Source organism: Oryzias melastigma, linkage group LG15 (assembly GCF_002922805.2).
Source record: "Oryzias melastigma strain HK-1 linkage group LG15, ASM292280v2, whole genome shotgun sequence".
Lineage (NCBI taxonomy): Eukaryota > Metazoa > Chordata > Actinopteri > Beloniformes > Adrianichthyidae > Oryzias > Oryzias melastigma.
The window spans coordinates 2,411,795-2,431,686 of NC_050526.1; the positions used below are offsets into that span (position 1 = coordinate 2,411,795).

The 19,892-nt window shown below is 39.6% G+C and overlaps 1 protein-coding gene across 1 annotated transcript; it reads left to right on the forward strand.

Moving 5' to 3' along the window:
* The first annotated feature begins 517 nt into the window (after positions 1-517).
* six2a (SIX homeobox 2a) lies at positions 518-4,714 on the forward strand. The gene is made up of 2 exons (XM_024296544.2): positions 518-1,828; positions 2,583-4,714. The coding sequence occupies exons 1-2, from the start codon at positions 1,269-1,271 to the stop codon at positions 2,893-2,895; spliced, it is 873 nt and encodes a 290-aa protein (XP_024152312.1). The 5' UTR covers positions 518-1,268; the 3' UTR covers positions 2,896-4,714.
* The last annotated feature ends 15,178 nt before the right edge of the window (positions 4,715-19,892 follow it).

Below are 19,892 nucleotides of genomic sequence, written 5' to 3' on the forward strand. Positions count from 1 at the left end.
TATTTTTTTGTTCAAAAATGTTATAATTTGTATTTTTTACATTAAAATAATCCCTTTGAGGTTATAGATTGTAAATGGGATTATTTTTGACTCATCTGGTGTTTGTTTTCCTCTTCTATCAGAGAATAAAAAGTGATGAATTGGTCTCACCGGTGCGCTGGTTCCTCCGCTCCTCCGTCCCGCTTCTCTTCTCCTCTCTGCTCTGAGCAAACAAGCTTTCTCCTCCTGCGCTCCCGCACCTTCATTCTCTCTGATGCGCACTCCTTCACGCACATTTTCACTCAAATCAGATTTAAATAAAAACTTTTTAAATAAAACAAAAAAAGTAATAAATAGAACATATTTTTATGTGAGTGTGAGCACTAAAATCCAACCTATATTTTCCAACATCTTGTGTTTTTATTTATTTTGCGCAATTGTCCGCGCGTTTTTGGTTTATTTAGTTAAACTTCATCCACACCTGGATTTTTAAAATAAATAATTTAATGTATATGTCTTTATAACTTTATTTTCTTCAACGCCTCCAGTTCTTTCACTTCTCCAGACGCTGCAGAAATCCTGCTCGACTTGTAAGAGTTGCCAGAAAACCTCAAGACGCACCGCGGGCTCGACGCGCTCTGGCGCCATCCTTCCTCCAGCTGCGGGATCAGCCACTCTGCGCCGCGCACAGCTCTGCGCTCTTTGGCTGCCGGAGGTGTCAGTCAGGAGAGAAGGGGGGGAAACTGTTTTAGGGGAAGAATCTGGGAAGTATTTCTATTGGTAGGCGGGCTGCGCGTGAAGAGAACAATCGGGTCGACTTTGTCAGGGAGCCACCTCGACGCGTATCGGGTTGCCTTGAGTGACAGCGTAACCATGGCAAATAATTTGACTAAGGCTATTGTCTTATCCTCGCCATCCACGGGTCAGATAACCGACCAATCAGAGTTCATATGATCGCTTGTCTTGCCAGCTTAGAATAATATTATTAAAACGAGCCAGCAAGCCTGGTCTGCGGGAGTAGTTTATGTTGAAACGCCATATAGGAGGACGCTGAAGGAGAAGCAACTTTCTCTCTTTCGCAGCAACTTTATGAGGAATTGTCGCCTGGGGTTTTGCATGGCTGCAGAGGCTTGAGCGCCTTCCGTTGCGCGCAGTTGGATATTTCCAAAGGGGTCAGCCTGCTCTTTTGGGGACTTTTTCCCACTCTTATGGACTTCATGTGCCTTGACTTAAGAGGACAGACGTGGGAGTGAGGCACGATCTAATCTGTCTTGGTTTACGTTGTCGCCATGTCAATGCTTCCGACCTTTGGTTTTACGCAGGAGCAAGTGGCGTGTGTCTGCGAAGTCCTCCAACAAGGGGGCAACATCGAGCGGCTGGGACGCTTCCTCTGGTCCCTCCCGGCGTGCGAGCACCTCCACAAAAACGAGAGCGTCCTCAAGGCGAAAGCCGTGGTCGCCTTCCACCGGGGCAACTTCCGAGAGCTGTACAAGATCCTGGAGAGCCACCAGTTCTCCCCGCACAACCACCCGAAGCTGCAGCAGCTGTGGCTGAAAGCGCACTACATCGAGGCGGAGAAGCTGAGGGGCCGCCCGCTGGGCGCCGTCGGGAAGTACCGCGTCCGGAGAAAGTTCCCCCTGCCCCGCTCCATCTGGGACGGAGAGGAGACCAGCTACTGCTTCAAGGAGAAGAGCAGGAGCGTCCTGCGGGAGTGGTACACCCACAACCCCTATCCGTCCCCGCGGGAGAAACGAGAGCTGGCCGAGGCCACGGGACTCACGACCACGCAGGTCAGCAACTGGTTCAAAAACCGACGGCAGCGGGATCGAGCCGCCGAGGCGAAGGAAAGGTAGGATGCTCACTTTTATATCAATTTGTTTAAAAAATATACACATTTGTGTTAATTTTCAACATTTTACGCACCAAATTACGCACAGATATTGCACACTCACTCTTTATTTACTGTTTAAAACTTAAAAAAACAAAAAGCAGGAAATCACAGACTTGTTGACAGATGAAAACACGAAACCAAAGAGTGCTTTTGCTCCACTTTCAGTTCAATAAACCGCTAAAGAAGTTTTAGTTTCAACATTATGCTGAATAGTTCTAAAATAAAAATCTCCAAACAGACACTTCCAAGAGCGGCGCAGCTGACGTGCGTCTCCCGGCCTCCCAAAAGCTCCTTCAGTCGTTTGGAAGGTTACGCAGTCAGGTGCTCGTTCAGCTGGTGTCTTCTTTCACCCTCTGGCCACTAATTTGGGCTGAAAGCTTCACCTAAATCATGTCGTCCCGTTTAGAGAAAAAACGTGCCACATGCAGCCCCAAATGCGCGCGCGTTTGTGTAACGATTATTCAAATCATTTGTTTCTGGATGCAGACACTTTGGAGGAGAAGATTTATTGTCCCGCGCGTCATTGTTCTGCACAATGAAGCTTCTAATTATTTCCTAATTGCGCGCATCTCTCCATTAATAAATCATCACAATTGTTGCTTGAATGAACTTGTAAAAATGAGTGACAGGCATGAATTATATTTATTATTATTTGAACAAAAATCTTGTTAGGTTTCTTTAAGGCTCACACTCCGTGCTTTTGTGTCCACAGAGAAAACAACGAAAACTCCAACAGCAACAGTCACAACCCTCTGACTTCTTCTATGAATGGAAATAAAACTCTTTTGGGGAGCTCGGATGACGAGAAAACCCCCTCCGGGACTCCGGATCACACGTCCCAGAGCCCCGCTCTGCTCCTGGGCTCCACCGCCGGTTTACCGTCCTTACACGGCCTCGCGCCTCCGCCGGGACCCAGCGCCATCCCGGTGCCCGGCGGCGCAGACTCGGTGCACCACCACCACTCTTTGCACCACGAAACCATACTGAACCCTATGTCTTCAAATCTAGTGGACCTCGGCTCTTAAAATATCATATAAATGACTAAAACAAGGACAAAAAAGCATTTTTTTTTCTTTTTTAAACGGGAGTAATTTACGAGGTGGCGTGCGTGCGTAAAGCTGCGCGGCAGAGACTGGAACACGACAAGAACAGCCACCGTAACAAATCATTTAGTCTCATATTCAACCTTTAAAACTGTTTTCCAAAACAAATATCCGCCACATCCTCCTGACAGAAGGATTTTTCTTCTATATGAACAAATAATCTCAGTTTGAATCCATAAAATCCTCAAAAAAGAAACACAGAAAACTCTGAATGTAATAACATGATATATTGTTTAAAACAATAAAGTGTCTTACTGCTTCTTATCTATTGTGACTGTAGGAGTGAGCAGAAAGGCCGCGAGACTTGTAGCTCCACCTTTATGTTTACACGGATATTTTTTTCTTTTTCAAGAGAGCCATTCATTTTTGTTTTTCATTTATCATTTTGTTGCAAAGGATGTTGGGATTTCCGGGATGACATTGAGGGTCTTTTTTTCTTTCTTCCTTTTTTTTGACATTTTCAAGAGTCTCGCGAGAGCCTTGAAGAAGTGAAGAACATTATCTTCTCCTGATTATTATTATTATGATTAATATTATTATTATTCGTATGTACATTTTTTTCCTTTGGAAAGAGACGGCATGTAAGTCTCATAAAAACCATAAAGCGACTCATATAGTTTGATATAACTTTACAATAAAAGAACCAAAATATGTGAATTCATATGGATGATTTTTTTATTTATTTATTTGCACTTTTGCTGTATTTTTATGACTTTTTTGTGACTTTTTGGGGGATAAATTTACTTTTTCGTACACATTTTTGTGTGTGTGTGTGTGAGACAGTGTGTGATTGTGTCATTGAAACTACTTTTTAAAATAACTTTTTAAAGCGGAAAATATTCAAACTTGTCATAAAATTTGTGTTGGAATTTGTTTAAAATTATATTTAAGAGGAAAACATTTTTTTTTTTTAAACACAAACATGTTTTTTTAATCTAAAGACTGTAAACGAATATGCGCAAACAACATTTTTTGTGTTTATTTGCGCTAATCTAACAGATGATGGCCTTGGGTTAAAGCTCTTTTCGGTAATTATGGCGCGTGTTAAAATGAAGAGAGAAGAAAAGCGTCACTTATGCGGCACTTTGTAAAAACAACACACGTCAAGAGGCTGGGTGAAACCTGTGGCATGTGGCCATTAGCGCAGGCTGCGCTTCAGCCGCACTGTTCCGGGCGGGGGGAGCCTTGATGTTGGAGTGATGACACCTTATCTTTCCGCGCTCGGTTGAGGAGAACAAAACTGGCTGCTTGGTTTTGTCGGGAGGAAAACAGAACTGGAAACGGGCGCTGAAAGAGGACACTTTGTTTGAACAGGTCCGGCACCTTCAGCGCCGCTCGGAACAGAGCAGCTTCTTAAAATGATTGTTGTCTTTTCAGTGAATAGATTATTGACAAAAATGCATTTTTTAAAATTGTTTATCCACTTTTCATTCGTTGCTGGAGCTGCGCGTAAACTGTGTTCTTGTGCGTAACGGAGGATCCTCTCCGCGTCGTTCACCAAAGCCAACGCAGCGCAATTAACACGATTTTCTGAACATGTGGATTTGTTCAAAACAAGCTCGTAACGGCGAGGAGACAGAACACCAAATATTTGGCCTCAAACCAAACCAACCCAGCAACCCTCCATTTGAGCTTTTTCTCTCCAGATATGTTGAAGGAGGAACTGGCACGCCGCGCGCGCCCAAAGGAGAGGCAATTAAACTGAAGAAAAAGTACAGAAGAAAGAAAAAAAAATAAAAAAGTGGTTTCTGGCGCTGATTTGATGTAAAGTAGTTTGATTAATGAGCCTCCAAACGCTGCAGGATCGCAGCTACAGGTGTTCCTGCTGTCCTACATTTGTGCTGGCAGAGCGGAAATAAAATACTTTTTGATGTTTCTGGGAGAACAAGTTTGATTGAAAAAGTAGTTTACAGATATTTATGAAACAAAAGTAAAAATAACCACTTTTAAATGCAGCAGTTTTATATCAATTTGTTGTGTCCAATGTTTGAATTTGAACATTTAGTTGATTTATCACATTTTAAATTCATCTTTGTCCTTATTAGGAACATATTTAACATATCAAATACAATAAATTAAGGGTTTTAAGTCAATTTAATTTAATTCTGGACAATAAAACGATTAATTCATAGCTAAATTATTTAAAAAGTGCTCACAAGAGTTTGATTTTTGTCTCAAAACGTTTCCCTTTGCCCCTCTCCGGACTCTTTACCGTTTGCTCTCTTGGACATGTCAGGTACAGTGATGCTGATTATAACGTGACACATTATTGGCCCCAGTGGGGAAATTCTCCTTTCACTTAAACCCCCTTCAGGGGGGTCAGAGGTCAGACGTTTATAGCTGCAGCCTTTAGAGCGGGAAGGGATTCGCCTCAGCAGAACAGGGAAGGCTTAATCAGCAACTCTGAGGTCTCAAGACGGTTTTGCTGCAATTTAGAGATCCAGAAGCCAAAACTCCAGTGAGAAAATGAACTAAACGGGTTTCAGAAATTTGACTGACAAATGGAGGAAGTAAAAACTGTCAAATATTTCTGAGGTTAAAAACTCTTAAGTTTGAGGGTTTATCAGTTCCCGTCCGGGTCGGCTTTAGCGGTCAGCGGCTGAGCTCGTAAGTGAGTGGGACAGCTGGGATTTACGCTGCAGGAACAAGTGCAAAGCCCGAGTCGGATGACAGGGAGGAACATGACCTGGTGACTCGGTAACGCAGCTCTTTAATTTCATGTGTTTTGAAGGAAACAATATTATTTTTTGCTGAAATTACATCAAGCAGCTTTTATTTTGAAGGTCCAAACAAACAAATTATTAGAAAAAAATAACATTTATTTGTCAGCACAAGTTATTATATATTAAGCTAGAAAATATAATATTTTTAGTTTGATAATTTAAAAAAAATACAGTTTTTTAACAGTTTTAACCAAAAGCTGCTAAAAAACTTAACTTTAATCAACAATTAGGATGTCATTGTGATTGTAGTGGATGAATAAAATTAAGTTTGGGTCGTATTTAAGTGAGAAAGGAGGTTAGGAGAGTTCACTTCAGTTTATTCTCATGTTTGTTTCTCCCTTTTCGGTAAACCGGGCTCAAGTTTAGGGGAATAAAAACAAAATAACAAAAAGTGGACACCAATGAGAGTAAAAATAACAGTTTATCAAATAAATGAAATCCCGAGTCCTGAAATGGAAGAACAAAAAAATAATTAGTGTTCTGGTCCAAACAAAAAGGGAATTAGAACCTTAGCTGAAAATAAAATAAGTCAGGGAGACTGCTGGACCGTCGGAGTCAGCAGCTTCTTCTAACCAAAACTAGCTAAAGAAAACAAATAAACAAAGTCAAAAAAATCAAGACTACCAAACTAAAATAACAAAACCCAGCAGTGTAAGACTGCTGAGGAAACTCAACGTGAGACGCTCAGCTCCCTGCCAGGTGAGCAGAACGGCGTGTTGAAGACGTGCAGCGGAGCAGGACGTAACAGTGTTTGAAATGCATGATGGGAAAACGTCAATAAAGCCTCTTAAAGACACGAACAGAAACGACTCGTGTTGATTTAATTTCACAGGAGGTCCAAAGCGATTCTTCCTCCCAGCGTCTCCTGTGTGGATCAGGTGTGTCCCGTAAACCAGGGGGGTGAGTGGGGGTGCACAGTGTGGGGTTAAACCTGATAGAAAAAAAGAAACAATTATCCGTCATCAGTCAATCAAACCTTTCTGTTACATCCTGCTGCTGCAGCCTTCATTTCCATCCAGTTCCCTTCGGCTCACCTGGCAGGTGTGGCCAATCTGCCTTGATTGGCAGGTGGTGTCCATATAAGCCAGAGGCAGCCACACCAAGCCAGGCAGGGAGCAGAGCAGCAGGCTGGGTGGTGGTTTGTGTGGTGTTGGTTTGGTGATTGGTTTTTGACATTTGTTTTGTCCTCAGCAATCTTAGATTGCTGGGTTTTGTTGTGTTAGTTTGGGGTTGGGCCTTGGTGGTTCTGATTTGCGGGCTTTGTTTCATTTCTGTTCATTAGGTAGTTTTCTTAGGCAGCCCTTAGCAGGGAGCTGCTGACTCCGACGGTTGTCATGACTGGGTCAGCAGTCTCCCTGACTTCTTTTTCTTTTGGCCAAGGTCCCAACTCCATTTTGGTTTGTTCTTTTAACCTTAACCACCAAATTTCTCTGCTTTATTTCAGGACACAGGTTTCCGTTTATTTTAATAAACTGTGTTCCTTTTATGTTGGTGTCCACTCTTTAATGTTATTGTCCCCTCTGATAGATATCCCCTAGACACCGGGCCAATTTTCTATTGGGGACGTAACACTTTCAATGAGGAGCTGCCAACACAAGTTCTGTTTGCAGAGTGTAAGTTCATTCCTTTGACTAGAGCTGAGGACCAACCTGTGCAAACAGTGTCTTGTAATGTCGCCGTGTTCGCCGTGTTTACGCAGTGAAAAGGAGCATAAAGTGTTTCCACGAGGCTGTTATCACACATCTGTCAGCAAACAGCTGCAGATTAATTCAACTTTAACTTTAAATCTCACTGCTGAGAGCATCAATCAGGTGAAGCATTTACAGGTTTGTGCATCGAATATTAACACAAATTAAAAGGCATATCACACTAAATAAATGTAAAAAACATAAATAAAAGAAATGTAATGAAATAGGAAATGTTTACTGTTTGTTCTGTAATGTATCATCTTCAGTTTAAAGGAAGTAACGGCTGCTGGAGGAGATTAAATGTATGTCTAAGAGTGAAGTTTCACTGCAAACAAGAACTAGTATTATTTTCACTGCACAGTTCTGCATTTATATATAATAATTCATCACACATTTGTTACAATTTTCTCTTTACTTTTGAAGTATTTTCAATTTTTTTTATTTATTCTTTTTTTATTTCAACAGGAAAAACATAAACATAATACATTAAAAACACACAAAGCATCTTTTGCTGAGGAAATGAAAGAGATCGGCATGAAAAAAATTATTTTTCTGCCTCTTTTATGTGTAAAATAAAGTAAAGAAAAACAAAAAAAGGTACATTATTACATGTGGATGTGTGTGAAGTATTTACAGGTGAAAACAAAAGTAAAATAGACATTAAGAAGACAACCCAATAACAAATGAGGCTATTAATTGTATTTTTTTTATAGTTTTTCTTCTTTAACAAGTGTTTCTAATGTGTTGGTTTCTTTGATTGATTGTTCAAATGGTTTTATTCAACATTTATTTAACACTTTATTTATACTTAGTTTTATTTTTTGTGTGGAGTTTTAAAAATGTATTTTCTGGGAGAAATCTTTCAGGAACTGAAAGATTTTTAGGTGATTTTTCTTCTGGGAGCTAAAAAATTACTTTTAATAAGATTTAAATAGAAAATAATATTAATTCCAGCAATGTTGTGTTTCAGGTTTAAGAGCTTTTATATAATTAAAATTGAAATAATTTCATTAGATGTTTGTCCTCCACACTTAAACACTTTGGGGTGTTGGGATATATTTGTGGATTACCTTTTGTAGCAATACTATTTTTAGGGTTATAGTGGTTTTATCTTAACTCAATTTGTGTTTTTCCCCCTAAATAATAATAAAAAAGAAATAAATAACCGAAAAAAGTCAAAGTGTCAATAAATACAACTTAAGGACTTTTAGATTTTTTTCTGGGTTTAAAGACAAAACTCATCCAAAATCCTGCTTTGGGTTTTTCCTATAAAAATCTCAAATTCCATCGAATTTCATGAAACACATCAAACCCTGAAACTGACCAATCAGTGTGAGTGTCGGCACAGCCCGCCTGCCTGAGTGTGTACACTTCCGGTTTGTCTGTTTCCTCCTAAATACACAAACGAGTCCAACCTGCCAGACGGTTTTGCTGCACATGCGCACATTCTAATGTCGAAAATAAAACACACATGAAGGACAAATTAAACAAATGTGCTTCCATTAACCAGAGTCACTTACACTACCAGAACCCAAACTTTCCGTCTTTGTGTTTAAATGTGTTTAGATTATGATAATGATGAATAAATAGAACATTTAGTGCAGCGTTAACGAGAGGAAACTGTTTGTTTTTGGCTATTTCCCTTGAAAAAGCAAAGGAGTGAAAAGATTGAACACTGCTGCCCTCCAGTGGACATTAGTGGTTACTGCAAGACTTTCTTTTTTTCAGATAAGATTTGAGATTCATTTTTTTTTAGAAAATTTAAAACAAAATTATTATTGTAAATTCTACATTTATGAGGTAAAGTGAATTTCCTATCATGTTTCAATAACCCTAAAAAAAATTATATATATATATATATATATATATATATATATATATATATATTCTTCTTAATTAAATAATACCGTCCACATATATCATATTTACAGGTGTGTTACTTCATTCTAAACTAAATTGAAGAGTTATTCTTTTTTAATTCCTCCTTTTTCCTCCATCATCTTGATAGCTCACACTCGACTAAATTCACCTTTTTGTGGTTCTCTTACCTGCAGCAATGGCAGCTGCTTCCTTCCAGTCTCTAATTTTTATTTAGTCTCTGTTGATGTTCACTTGCTGCTTGATTAATTCCTCCACTGCACATCAAACGCCTACAGGTTTGTGGATTTTGTCTTAAAACGTGCTACGAGTTCATCCCCATCACGTGGAACATGAAGGAAGGGGGAGAATTTTAAGGCATCAACCTTAAACTTTTAGTACACTCTATTTATAATTCGTCGCACACTTGACTTGATCCAGATGCAGTTTTGGAATGGATCTGGAAGCATGAGAGCCTGAGGATATTCTGCATGCTGCCACTATCATTTTAAACAAATATCTGGCTTTAGGTTGTGGATTAACCCTTTAACACGCAGCTCCAGTGCTTATATTCTTTGATTTACTGTAGCTTTTCAACCGTTAACCACGCCGCGTTTCTCCGTCAGAATCTGCTGGAATTATCGGCTAACGGTTGAAAAGTTACAGCATGTTAAAGATTTTGCGTAAAAGCGTTACAGGTGACGCCTCAGAGGTTAAAGGGTTAACAAATGGCAATTTCTTTAGCCCTTTTTTGTGCATTGAATGTATATAAAAATAAATTAGTCAATTATTTGCTTGAAAATTAATATTTATTTAATGGTAAATAGGGCTGCCAAAATCAGTCGACTAATCGACTATTAAAATAGTCAACGACTAATTTAATAGTCGATTTTATTATTAGTTTACATTATATAGAGTCAGAGTTTAAAGTTATAATGGTATTATGCTAGCTTTTTGAAATATTTTCGCATTTATTACGTTTTTGTTTTTAGGCTATTTTGGAGTTTAGCTAATATTTTAGCTACATGATAGCTATTTAGGCTAATTTTGTATTTTTCCAGTTCCTTTGGCTACTTTGGAGTTAAGCTAATATTTTAGCTGCATGATAGCTATTTTAGGAAATTTAGTATTTTTTCAGTTTTTTCAGCTATTTTTGAGTTTGGCTAATGTTTTAGCTGCACGCTAGCTGTTTTGGCTAACAGGCCTTTTTCAGGTTTATAGGCTAATATGGGGCGGCCGTGGTGCAGCGGTAGGGCGGTCGAGTCCTGATTGGAAGCGAGCGGGTTTGACTCCTGCCTTGTCTGCCCATGTATCGAAGTGTCCTTGGGGAAGACACTGAACCCTGGCGCCAGTGTTCGGCAGCGGAGCCACCATGTGTGTGTGAATGGGTGAATGTGTGAATGGGTCTGTGAAGCGCTTTGGGCCCTTGAAGGAGGGTAGAAAGCGCTATACATGTATATTTGGCGTTCAACTAATATTTTAGCTGGATTTCAGCTTCAGTGTTTTTAGCTATCAGTTTCAGCATCTTCAAGTTTCAGCTCTAGCATCTTCAACGCCCAAATTCAGATTACAGCATTCACATTATTATCACAGGTAATGCTATATATGTAGTTTTTAGGTAATTTAAAGCTAATGATGGTTAAGATTTGTGTTTTACATCCAGTTCACACATAACCTAATTAGTCGATTAATTGGAAAAATAATTGGTGATTAATCGACTATTAAAATAATCGTTTTTGGCAGCACTAATGGTGAGGAACTGTGATGTGGATGAGTTGGAAAAAGGTGAAGAGGTGAGAGCTTCCAGGTCCACCACGTTGCCATGGTGACACCGGTGTAAGATGAATCCTGCTTTTTCGGCTCCATCAGGGTTAGGAAAAGGTAGTTCCCAGAAGACATCATCACAACTATGAAATAATAGTTTGTTCTGTTAATATGAAACATGAAACATGCTCTAATAATAGACCCTTTTCATGTGACGTCACAAAATGTCAACGTATCTTACAATAAAAAAAAAAACAACTAATAACTGTTGTGTTATTTTCTGACGCTGCTCCTGTTTGCTGTTGCTCATAATCGTATCTGATCCTGCAGGATAATAAAGGTAAACAAGGATAAAAATCATTTGTAAACATGAAAAAAATTATTCCTATGAAAATAATTATTATTTTTACAATTACCCCTAAAACATCCCGAAAAACAACAAATACCTACTATTACAACAACTAAATTAAGCCAGTTAAACAACAGTGTGCGTCTTTTCTGCTCTTATTACATGAATTTTCATCATTTGTATTTAGATTTGTGAACAATCTAAGCCAGAAAATGAAAATACAGTTCAGCAGGACATTCATACAATAAATGTTGTACTTTTTTCTGTTGAAATTGTCGAGGTCACCTTTGATTATTTGTGAAAAATTGTGTTAAACTGAGTTGATCTGTCAGTTTTGCAGTTTTAAAGTCAAACACAGAAAGTCACTATTCACATTTTCTGCTATTTTTACTGTGAAAAGACTCAATTGTGTCCTTTAGAAACCCTAATATGTGGATTTTTCCAGTAAAAAAAGTTTAAAGACACATAAATTGTCATCTTATAAGAAGACTAATACATTTGATGATGTTGATGAGTTCTAATTAAGAAAAAGTTGAGTATTTTCTTCAGGTAAAACCAGAAAAACATTTCATTTTTGGCTGTACCACCAGAGGGCGCCATAACATAATTACCGTGCACACTTTGCTGGTGCTTGTGTTTCCTGCAGCACATTTACAGGCTGAATTCTGCACGGACACATTTGCAGAGTGACTGAGGAGGCTCTATCTTAATCCCAGAACAAACGGCGTGCGGCATCTCACTCATCTGCGCTCCTCGGGGCTTTACGCGCTGCAGAGGATTACATCTGGGAAATCAAAAGAGTGCACATTTGCACATTGCCCACTGACACCGCCGCCGCAAGAACAGACACCACTGAGTTAAGCCAATTGACCGTTTGCAGCGCTCTCAACCTCTCCCTTTGCCCTCCGCACACTCATGTGGATGCTGTGTGGATCTGTGTTTGCAGAGAAGCTGTTTGGTTTTGACTTTTTTTTACAGTATGTGATGAAAGCATTTGAGGTTTGAAGAATATTTGCAGTTTTGACCTCCTTTCTCAGACATTCACTCAACCTCTGAGCCCCCAACACTCCTGCTGCTGCTGCTGCTGCTGCTGCTGCTGCTGCTGAACTGGACAGAGTGAGGGGAGTGTGCAGGACCAGGCCAGCATACGCTTTAATAATGCATGTGTTTAGGGGGGCCACCTCGGGACAGAGGCCGTTTTGAAGTAGGCGATGCTCCACAGCCGACTCATGTACAAGAGCCTATTAAAAATAGAATAAGTGGTCGAACAAAACATCCGTCTTCGGCGGAGGGCCCCCGGAGCCTCCGGAGCCTCCGGAGCCTCCAGAACCTCGAGCCGGTTATTAACAGGCCGGGTCCGTGTATGCAGCAGGATTTAAACGACATTCTTCATTCAACTTCCTGTTTTCCAGATGATCAAGCTGCAGATCAGAAGTTAAGACAAGTAAAACCTTTCAGCAGAATACATGAAGGATGAAGACAGGAGAAAAGTTATTTTTTACACATTTTAACACTCAAATAGAAGCTTTTTACATGTTCTTGTGGCAGTTTTCTCAAAAAAGAGGTCATATATATACTAGAGAATTGAGATAAAATCTGCATTTCTGAGTTTAAATTCAAATTATTTAAAAAAAACTTGTAATTGTTACATAGAAACTGTAATCGTTGAGTCAGCTCTGCTCCATTCCGATTCGTTTGAGCTGGTATCTGGTTCTGATGATGTTAGATTGGGAGTGTGAGGGGCTGTAAACCAGCAGGAAAACAGGTAAACAAGAGGATCATGGGAAATGAGTGCAGGCTTACCCAGCACCAACAATGGCGCCCACAAGTCAGAGGTGTATTTCTAAGAAACTTCTGCTGAAATATGTCCTAGAAAACTTTATTTTTGTATAAATACGGCATAATCGTAATTAAAAAACAGGAACGCTTTTATGACGAATCAGAAAACGACCATAATGGGATTTCACGCTGTTGCAGGTGATTTAATAAAGAAAAATTGGATCTGGTGAAATATCGCGATACTTCATTTGGCGATATTTGTATCGATTTAGAATGATACCAATACAATATTTAATTAATTATTTATAATCAAAGATGGAGTTACTTTCGTTTTCAACTTAAAGTGTAACCAAACCCTAAATAAACGTTTTTTTACTTTTTGGGGCTTTAAAGGGGCCAATTTTTAATAAGTTAAAATAAATATGGTTTAATTCTTAAAAACATATTAAAACCGTCTGTGTGTTGATTGAGGTTTTACAGGTGAATGTTGTCATGACCTGCAGCCCCAGTAATGATAACAGCCCCGCCCCCAGCCCCGCCCCTCTGACTGGATTTTCGGCTGTGGGCGGAGTCAGCCCCCACCTTCCCTGTTTGGTGACCCTTTAAACTCCCGACGCTAGTTAGTAACACGCCACACGAGCCCCTTTGAGCAGCTCTACACCCAAACAACGACGAGATTTCTCGAGTTTCATCTTCAGTTAAGTGTTGAGTCATCGTCTCTGATCTGTAACGACCACGAGCTCAAGGACGTGCACAACACAGTAGTGCTGGGCGGATCGAAACTTTTAAGAATCAGCAAAAAAGGATGGACCAGAACACTAATTATTTAATTTTGTTCTTAATTTCAAGACACAGGATTTCCTTTATTTCATAAACTTTGTTCCTTTTATTCTCATCTGTGTCCAGTTTTTGTTATCGTCCGAGCCAGCTTCACCCATAAAACCTGTTTTTATTCTATTTCTAAGGCTAATAATTGACACATTAATTAAATTTCTACCATTTTTTTTTAATCGTTAAACATCTTGATTTATTTTATAATATTGTTTCTTTTGGTTTGTTGACTGTTTTACATTCACTTCTTCACTTTTTATTTAATTCAAGAAGTTTTGTTTTAATAAATTATTTTCCACTTAATTTAAAATATTGTCTTAATTCTGTTTTTATATTTATCAAGTAATTAAAAAAAAGACAAACTTAAAAAAGAAAAAAAGCATTCCCGGCGATGAAAAACAATTGAGATTTAATGGTTCGCGTCACATCCATCATATTTAGAAAAATATCTATATTGGTATCGGCGATATTGACAAGTATCGGATCGGTTTCCAAATACTGAATATCACCCCACAGCACAGTTTTAACTGAAACTCTGGTAAGTTGTATGAATGATCCCTTAAAGAACAAATATTTCTTAATTTACCTAAAGAAAAACATACATTTTCTTGGGTAAAAGCAACTATAAAAAACAGTTGCAGAACTCAACGCTCTGATCCTAAAATAAAATATATTTTATTCTATTGATTTCATAAGTGTGTTAGTATTCAGACAAATATTTTTCTAAGTCATGCTTTAAAAAAATAGTGAAATATTGTATCTGGTGTGTTTGGGGATAGTATATCGAGATATGTATCGTATTCGTGATACATATCGTATTCACAATCCTAATGTGCAATAAATTCAGTAAAAGTGCTCTTTATTTCACAATGAGTATTTTTGTTTATATTTTTACAACAAAACTCCTATAGATGGCGATCCAATCTATTTAAATATGATCCCTCTAAACCAGGGGTGTAAAACTCCATCACACAAGGGGCCAAAATCTGAAAAACACCTCAGGTCGCGAACAGGGTAAACATTTATTGAGCACTATAAAACTACATTTTTAAAACTTGAAATTTGTAACTTTTTAGGATAATTAGAACTAGATATATAGCATTAATACTAGTGTGAATGATATAAGCTGAATTCGGTCGCTGAAGATGCTGAAATTGATAGCTATAAATGCTGAAGCTGATACCCAGCTAAATAAGCCAAATGCCAAAATAGCCTAACAAATAAAAGAGGTTAACCAAAACAGCTAGCGTGTAGCTGAAAATAGCTAAAGTTCAAAATAGCATAAAAAACTTAAAAAAAAGCCTAAACTAGCCAAACAGCTAGCATATAGATATTAGCCTAACTCCAAAACAGCCTAAAAAACATTCTTAAAAATACCTAAATTAGCAAACAGCCAACATATAGCTGAAATATTTGCTAAACTCCAAAATAGTCTAAAAAATATTTGTAAATGCCTAAATAGTCTAAAAATCGAGCAGAATGCCAATTTTTAATTCTTTAAACCATAACTTTAACCAAAATATGAATAATAAAAAGGCAGGAATATTATTCCAGAATAAATCAACTTAAATCTTAAATAACTTTCAATATTTTACTCTGTAAAAATATATTTTATCAAAATTATACAGAAATAAGTGTAAGATAACATCGGGTCCTTAATAACAATACAATAAAATGATCTGGAGGGCCGGATCCGGCCCCCGGGCCTGACTTTGACACATGGTTTATATCTCCAATCATAATTGACCTAAATGAATGAAACTTGTAAGTTGGACGGAAGTTCTTCAATAATCACAGCTTTAAAATGTTGTAATGCTTTCAGCAATCAGACCAATTTCTGTAAAAAGTGAAACATTAAATCATTTGACCAAAGATCTGTAATTTGTTATAATTATAAATATTAAGTACTTCAATATTTTTTTACTTAAATAAACTATCAACTCAAAATTTTAATCAAATTAGTCATTTGAAATGTAAAAAATTATTAGTGTAATGTTTCACTTTTACAGTGTGTTGGATTTTATTTCCAACTTTAACTTCTGACTCTTTTGATCCTGGTGTGAACACTAAACCCTGTGAGGCGTTTAAGGATGTTGAAACAGGAAACGTTGGGTCATTCCCTCTCTCTCCTGCAATCATTTAATGGCGGATCCGTAGCAAATTCCCGTCAGCGTTTGGCTTTACAGTAAAAATCATTGCTGTCACATCGCGCTCTGATCTCTTCCCTTCGGCTGATCAACTCTAAAGAGCCGAATCCATGGATGTGATGTTTCTCTCTCTCATCACTCAATCGGGAGAATTCTGGGTATCAGATGTAAAAATGTAACCAGGGATCAGAAGTTTCCATGTGGATCGCTGATCTACAGCGAAGTTGCAGCAACATTTGACTTTGTGTCATCACAAGTCGTTCTCTTTTACCCTTTTTGTCCTCAGAAATGTTTGATTGTTGGGTTTTGTTATGTTAGTTTCTGGGTTTGGTAGTCTTGGTTTGTGGTCTTTGTTTATTTGTTTTCTTTAGATGGTTAGCATGGAGCTGCTGACTGACGGTGGACATGTCTGGGTCAGCAGTCTCCATGACTTATTTTATTTTTAAAATCCCCTTTTGATTTGTCTTTTTTTAAACCGGCAAACTAATTATAATTTGTTGCATTATGTTAAATATGCAAACAAATTTTATTTTTTAACAAAACCTGTTATTAATATCTATCACAGGCCTTCAAATCAGTAACTTTCCTCTTTTATTCCACTTCCGTCCTCTAGGTGGCGGTCAAGGAGCGCGTTAGCGCTGCCCGTCCCGCCGCCGTCTCTCTCAGAGGGGCTTTCCTTCCCTCTGGAGCCGGTAGTGAAAGGCTGGTGGTGGGGGGGAGGCATCCAGGGTAAACCATCCCATCGGTTTATAAATGGAGGTTAAATTGATAAGGACACCGGGGCCTCAGTCAATTCCCGACCTTTTGTTCAGTGCATTGGCCTCAAAAAGGAGGCGTGGCTTCGCAGGCTTTGCGGGAGCAGGGCGTGCCACGCAGACCAGTCAGTGTGTGTCGGTTATTGTTGAACCCTTGGGCCTATTTTCCAAATGTCCTCCAGAATATGTGATTTCAGTTGTTGTTTTCTGCGAATCTGTTTGCGGTCTGGGTCGGTTTGTTTTCGCAGGAGCTGCAGATAAAAGCGCTAAACCGAATTCATGGAAGGAAAAAGTTTATTTTCACATTTGTTTCTGGAGCGAATTCAAGTTTATGCAAATTTTCTGGAGGTTTAGATATTGTTTTCTTCGTGGGATATATGCTTTCTGTTATTTGTTTATGCTCCATGCGTGCGTAAAATCCGCCTTTCTTTGCGCGCAGGAAGCCTGAGAACGGCTGCAGGAATCACAGGTGCCGGGCTCTGTTTAAGCTGCTCAGCCCTCTGTCCACTCGGTGTGCACAAGGCGAAAGATCACAGCACTGCAACGCAGCGTCCACCCCCCACACAACACACACGAGCTCGTGCGCGCGCTTGAGTGTGTTGTGGGGGTGCGTGATAATCACATTCGCTCGAGTAAGCTAGATTTGGGTTGCTTTCATGTCGTGCTTGTTTTAAACAGATGAAGCTCGCGCGCTGGCAGTGCACACTAAGAGACGCAGACTCGAACCGCGTCTTGGCCACACATGCGCACGCGCGCGCGCACTATAAAGCGGGGAGTGACCTCCAAATTGCTCTTTGTTGTTTCTAACTTTGCCCCTGAATGCTGACGTCGTCTTGCAGGGAGGACGCGCGCGCGTGATGAATGGCGTGCGTGTGAGACGGCGCTGAGGGAGGTCGATCAGCTGTCATCAAGCAGCAGGTGCACAACGACGCGCATTAGGAAAATTGCGCACAATTCAGGCAACCACAAAGTCAAAAAAAAAAAAAGATACGCCTCGATATAAACTATCATTCTCTTTTATTTAATTGTAAAAAATAATTTTAGATGGAATAAAATAATAAAATGTTTTATTGTTTCCTTGTAAGTAAGTGACGTTTTGACTCAGAAATATAGGGATTCCTCAGAGAGATGAGGAGCAGTTTATTCTGAAGGGCCTCTGACAGCCAAACAAACACACGAGTCGTTTTCAGGGGTTGAAATCACAGAGGTGGGGGCAAAAACAGGATTTACCCCCATCCCAAAGTGCCCCACTGTGGTCGAATTGGGAGTTTAAGTTAAAAAAATGACGATTTTTGGTTTGGAGTGGATCGTCCGCGAGAATGTGATGTCAAAATAAAAGCATGTAGAATGAGAAATTTCTATTTATTCTCAAATATTCTTTAATTTGGAGTTAAAGCGGAAGTTTTATGAGGCGGTCTATGACCGAAAGACCACAACTTGTAAAGGAAATATTCTTTCTTTGGATATTTCTCTGCGCGTCTCTGACTGAAGAACGCAGACATGAGTCCAAAAACTGCAGTCATGTTTTTTTTTACAGTTTTAGAGACTTTATTGTGGATCAGCGGCTGTTACACAAGTTTTTTTCCAGGACTTAAAGACACAAAAGTCTTCAACCGGATGCTGCTGTTCTGCGCCAACGAGGAAAACGACTTAAAAAAGAAGGAGTGAGTGAGGGTCTCCATCTTTACTTGTCTCACGCTCCTGTTTGCCTTCATGTAAGTATCACACACAGAGATTACTCTTCGCTAAGTTCCTTTGTCCTGTGATCCATATTTGAGCTGACAGATCACGAACAAGACCCCCCCCCCCAACTGTTAATGACCCCAGCCAGCCAGAGACACACGGGCTCACACTTCCAGCGCTGCAGCCGCTCTGGCCTGCGTAAAGTTTCCAGTCGGGACAACCGAGAACCCGTTTCCACGCATCTCATTTACAGTGTCGCACGCGCCTGAGCAGAAACACATCCTTGTTGACTGATGGTGCGTCTCCTTTTGACCTTCAGTTCACATCAGTTATGCAACAAACATCCTCTTTTACTGTTTGTCTTTAAAAAACAATCGAGTATATATTAAAGAGACGATTAAATATGATCTCCAGGTACGATTGATTTAATCTCACTCGGGTCAGGAAGGTGTCGAGGCCAAGAGATGGGGGTTGGATGACGACTGACCCTCGGAGCTCATCGAGGGGCCTCTATCTATCAGTCACGGGGCATGTTTAGCATTTAAAAAACGGGTTTGTACACCAGATTGGCGCCGGTTTGGACGCGCGGAGACGCTTTGTGGGCACATTTGAAGAAAAAATGGGGTCACATCTTACAAAGTTTATCATCTATTCTCGCGTTTCCCTTCATCGCCTCAGATTTTTTCTCTCTCGTGGCCTCTTTAACTTAAAGCCTTTCTAACAGATAAAACTAATTACACGGTTTGTTGAAGGAAAATTGGTTTCCAATCTAAATTCCAAATGTTAAATACCTCCTTTCAGGCTGTAATGCGCATTTGCGCTTTGACTGGGTAATTTATTTTTGAAGCTTTCACTCCTGTGCGCAAAAAGGAAACATTCTGGAAAATCATGCAATGCTTTTGTTCATCAGTAGGTCTGTTTTTTTTAAACTCACTCCAAGAAAGTTTCAACCAGATTGGAGGTTTCAGCAGAGCTTGCTGCTGCAAACGCACGCACTCGGCGCGCATGTTTACAAGAGGGAGATCCGAAACAAATCTTTACGGAAAGTGTTTCCACCAAAGCTGTGGCGGTGCGCGCAACAGTGTCCTCAAGCAAATCTGGCCGAGGCTGCAGCATAATTGCTTGGGGATTTGGATGTGAAGAGACTGCAGGAGAGAAAGCCCCCACTTTTTTTTCCTCCTCTCCTTTTTTTCAGAGGGGGAAATGGTTCTTGTCCGAAGGAAGAAAAGCTCTTTTCAGGAGCTACAATAGGAGATTGAGACAGGGGAGGAGTCCCATCGTGATTAGCCCATTTAATGGTGCGTTTACTTAATTTCTGTATTCACCAGCAACGGTAAACAAAA

Coding starts and splice junctions, on each gene's coding strand:
- six2a (XM_024296544.2), top strand. CDS start 1,269: ATGTCAATGCTTCCGACCTTTGGTTTTACGCAGGAGCAAGTGGCGTGT. Junction 1,829..2,582: donor GCCGCCGAGGCGAAGGAAAG/GTAGGATGCTCA, acceptor TTGTGTCCACAG/AGAAAACAACGAAAACTCCA.